Here is a 4217-nt window from a genome sequence, read left to right as displayed (position 1 = left end):
CTGTTCCAGCTCTGCTTGCAGGTACCAGTGAGGGGACGGTTTTGAGTCCAACATCCCGCCGGCTGCCCTGAAGCTCGGGTGAGTGTAAAGGTGGCTGCAAAGACCCCGCACCCATCCAGGCTGCTCTCCAGGCAGCGCCAGCAAAGCCCCTGGCGCCAGCAAGCTGCTGGGTACCTAGTGCCTGCGCGGGAGGAGCGTTTGCCACCGCGGCCCCTGCCACCAGCAAAGTCACCGGGATTAATCCTATACGCAAAGTCCATATGCAGCCAGCACCCTGGGCATCACAGTCGATGCTCGGGGGTCTCCATGGCTGTATCTGGGGGCATGGCTGCCCTGTAACAGTGGCAGCTGGGGGAACTCAGGCTGCCAACCCGGATCCTGCTGGCCAATACCGCAGCGTAAATGAAAAATAAGCCCTTGTTTTGAGCAGATTTTCTCCTGATTCCTCTGGATGTCATTTGTGTTCAAATCCAGCCACCTTTGGGAAACTGGGAGCTTGCAAATCTCGACTTTTGAATGTTTGCAATTATGATCATAATGGTAAAGGCACATATGCTTCTGTGTTTTCTATAAGCCATTATGAGGCACAGTTGCTCTTTTACAGCCGTTTTACAGCCAGAGCCTCAAGCACAGGCAGGGGAATAAAACCCTTGTGCATGTTGGGCTGGAAATAGGGTGGCTGGGGCTATGCCACCACATCCCTGTGCCCTCAAAATTCATTTAACTTTCCCCTGCTTTAGCTCTCCATCACCAACACCAGAAGCCCAAGCTCTCCTTTGAGTTCCCTCATCTGTTGAGCCCATGAGGACGTGCAGAGGGGAGCAGCATCTTACTGTGCGTTAGTCCAGCACCCGACCCCGGGGATCCCTTATCCCGGTCCCAGACAGTAGGTCCGGGAAACCTCAGGCCTTCCCAGCGGGATGCTGATGTCCAAAGAAATTTCCCCCATAGTGAATGGGAAATGCAAGGAGATCCTCTTCCCCAGCTCTATCCCTGGCTGTAACGGCACCAGCTTCAGTAGCCAAAGTTTTGGAGGGGAACAGGTTTCTCTGCGGTGTCCTGGGGGATGGCAGGAGGTGCGGGGGACACCAGCACCCCATGTACCTCCAGGGACGGTGGCAGGAGCTCTGCCTCTGCTCTGCCTCCAGGCAGGGGACAGCACTGCAGAGCATGCTGGAAGCTCTTCCTGACAGCCTTTCTTCGCCTTCAGCTCTTCCCAGCTGATGATGTCAGGCATTAGCTGCTGATTTGCAAGCGGCAAAACCCACCCCAGCAGCACTCCTCGGTACACGGGCAGGAGGTGCTGACTGGCAGGAGCCCTCCCGCCCCAGCACAGCCCTTCGGTGTGGGGCACCCACCCCACAGCATCATCCTGTCCTCCGTTCACCCCTCGGCTCAGGGCCAGCTCGGTCCTGCATGGCAAAAATCACTTTTTTGGGCAAATGGCTCTGATTCCCCAGCTCTAGGAGGGGCTCCCTGGGTAGCTTTGGGGCTCCGACCACCCACCACCGGCTTTTCCTGGGAGCTGATTGCGCCCCAAAGCCTCCCGTGCTCAGGGAGGCTCCTGTGGCTGTTCTTCCCGTTGGTGATGGCTCCCTCCTCCTCCTCTTCCTCAGGCAGGGGCCTGGCAGCTCTGCCTGGCTTGCACCCCCACGGCCGGCAGGGATCTGGGTCTGTCAGGCCCTCTGGCCGTGACAGAGAGGATCTCCTCCAGATTGCCATGCCCTGCCAGAAACAACGTTTATAGTGTCAGCGCTCAGCATATCCCTCCCCACTCGGTGTTGAACTGCCCATATCCTATTTCTGCAGGCACAGAGACACCCTTCTGTAGTGCAGGTGGCATTGCCACCACAGGGGATATTTCTGTGACACCCTCCAAGGCTCATGTCCAAAGCCTACCAGAGCTCCTCTCCCAAATCCTCATCCCCAGAAGTGCCCACGGATGTTGCAAGCACATCCTTTGCTTTTTCTCTGGAGGTACCTGCTGACCTGAGTTTTCCTACGGGTCCTGCCGCTGATTCCCAGAGATGTGAGAGGTGTGGATGCCGGGCTATATGATTTCCCTCCTGCAGCCCCCTCCCTTCTGGGATGCAGCTAGTGGCCGGGTTGCTTATTTGACGAAGACGAGCTGACGGCTCAGCGGGGCTGCGGGCTGCAACCCCTGGTACCAGCACCACTTGGAGCCAGCCCCTGTGGGGTCTTGCCCTGCACGCCAGGGATGTGCCGGGGGTGTGCTCCTCCATGCCGTGCCCTTGGGTTTGGTTTCCTCCTGGGTTGATGCACGCAGCTAACGCCTGTGAGCGGCTGTCCCTCCTTCCCTCCCTCTCACTCCCAGAGACCCTTTAAATCAGCTGCTTCACATTCAGTGAACATACTCTCCCCCTTAAAACCATTCCCTTTCTCCCAGGTCACACCAGGCAACCATTTTCCAGCAAACTCCCCGATTTTGGCCAGTTTTTCCCTTTGCCTGCTAAGAGTCTGCTAAAGCCTCCGGGCCCCTGGGGCGGCTCTGCTCACACACACGTTGGGAGCGATCGCCCAGCGCCTGGGAAATGATTGCTGGCATTACCTGGGCAGCCAGCAAACTTCGCTTGCGCAGCTTCTCTCAAGGCCAATGCTGCTTGCTGTTGGCTATTAGTGCTAACGACCCCCATGTCTGCAACTTCCAGCCGATGGGGCCTTTCATCAGAGAGCCTCCGAGATTTGGGGAAAGCATGGCTTTTGGAGACACGCAGTTTTCTTCTGCCTCACTGGCTTTTTATCTCTTTCAGGAAGCTCTGGAGGCTGCAAGCTACCTTACCTAATGGATCTCTATTAGGTTGCGGCACTGGGGGCCGATTGGATGTGTCCCGGGCTCCAGCTGCTCTCCTTATCCATGTTTTCAGCATCTTTGGATTTTGCCAGCCTCCAGATGGGAAGCGGACAGGGGCCTGCAGGGCCCAGGCTTGGTGACCGGGGAGCGGATATTTTATCCCCTAAATCACTCCCGCAGTGAAACACGGCAGCGTTTCACCCTCACTGAGGGGGAAGCTGTTTGTGCAAAGCTCTGGCCTGAAACATCATGTCGCCATGATGCACGGGGAGGATGATGACGGCACGTTTCATCCCCCTGTGTGGCATGTGGCGCGGTGTTCTCCCACCCGAGCAGCTCGCGACAGCCAGCTCCAGGCCCACATGCCCGCAAGAGGCTGCCCAAGCCCCCAGCTGGGGCAGTTGTCTCTGCAGGAGCTCCACATCAGCCTGCCTCCCGTGGTGGGGCAGGTAAGGGATGGGTCCTGGGGACAGGCTGGTCCACGGGGCTTCAGCATTGGCCCAAAAGAGGCACCCATTGGAGGGAGCTGAGCCTCCCCAACGCATTTAATCCCACCTCCATCACTACACATTGTCTATTTGTATCACCGCTTGCCTGGGGGCTGGGGTCTCCCACGCCGGCACTGTGCAGCCCAGAGGCAGCCCCATCCCCCAGGTTAGGGTACCGAAAGGGCAAGGCGGGATGAGGCAGTATCCAGCCTCTCTCTCCTGGAGCGTAGAGGGAATGATTTGCCCAAGGAGACGGTGGTGATGCTGGATTTGCTGCCTTTCCCTGGCAGGATGTAGGACTGTCCGAAGAGGACGAGGCTCCAGCTACAGCTCCCATGTGTCGCTGCCCCTCACCCCAGCCACCCTTGTCCCAGGCTGCACAATGTGCCAGTGCTGGGCGAGGGGCGCGATGGTGCCTCAGTTTCCCCCACCCTGCTCTTGCCGCAACAGACCAGGGAAACAGAGCAGGGAAAGCAAATCCTGCCCTTCTGAGGAGAGGGCCTGGCAGTGAGGATTAATACCATCTTTACGGGTGGCACTGGCCAGAGAGCAGAGCAGTGGGTGCACATCTCCCAGAGAGGTCCAGTCTTTGAAGCCCGAACAAGGGGCCAGCCAGTGGCTTCCTAAAAATCGTCGTGGCTCTGGGGAGGATGCGTTTCTGGGGGTGTCCCGGTAGCCCCCCACTTCACCCATCCTGCAGCCCCCCTGTGCACAGCTCCCTTTGGGGGATGCTCTGATGCTCATGAAGGACTGGGGCTGCTGCTCTCCCCCCTTCCCCACGTGGCCCCCAGTTGTGGGGCTGCGGGAGGGCACCCCACCGCCCCGGGAGCTGTGACACCCCCAACACAAACCCGTCCTGCACCCCAAGGTGACCTCCTGCCGCCCCGCAGCTCCCGCCCAGGGGGCTGGGGGTCTCG

The 4217-nt window shown here is 58.8% G+C and overlaps 1 protein-coding gene across 1 annotated transcript in view; it reads left to right on the top strand.

Annotated features, from left to right (window-relative positions):
* Positions 1-3069: 3069 nt before the first annotated feature.
* SHISA8 (shisa family member 8) overlaps positions 3070-4217 on the top strand; it is a 12978-nt gene continuing 11830 nt past the window's right edge. Inside the window, exon 1 of the mRNA XM_009290126.1 lies at positions 3070-3261. Within this exon, the coding sequence (XP_009288401.1) occupies positions 3070-3261 (192 nt within the window). The remainder of the gene's footprint in view (positions 3262-4217) is intronic.

The sequence above is a fragment of the Aptenodytes forsteri genome, unplaced genomic scaffold (assembly GCF_000699145.1).
Source record: "Aptenodytes forsteri isolate BGI_AS27 unplaced genomic scaffold, ASM69914v1 Scaffold284, whole genome shotgun sequence".
Classification (NCBI taxonomy): Eukaryota; Metazoa; Chordata; class Aves; order Sphenisciformes; family Spheniscidae; genus Aptenodytes; species Aptenodytes forsteri.
This window is presented reverse-complemented; position numbering and strand designations above follow the sequence as displayed.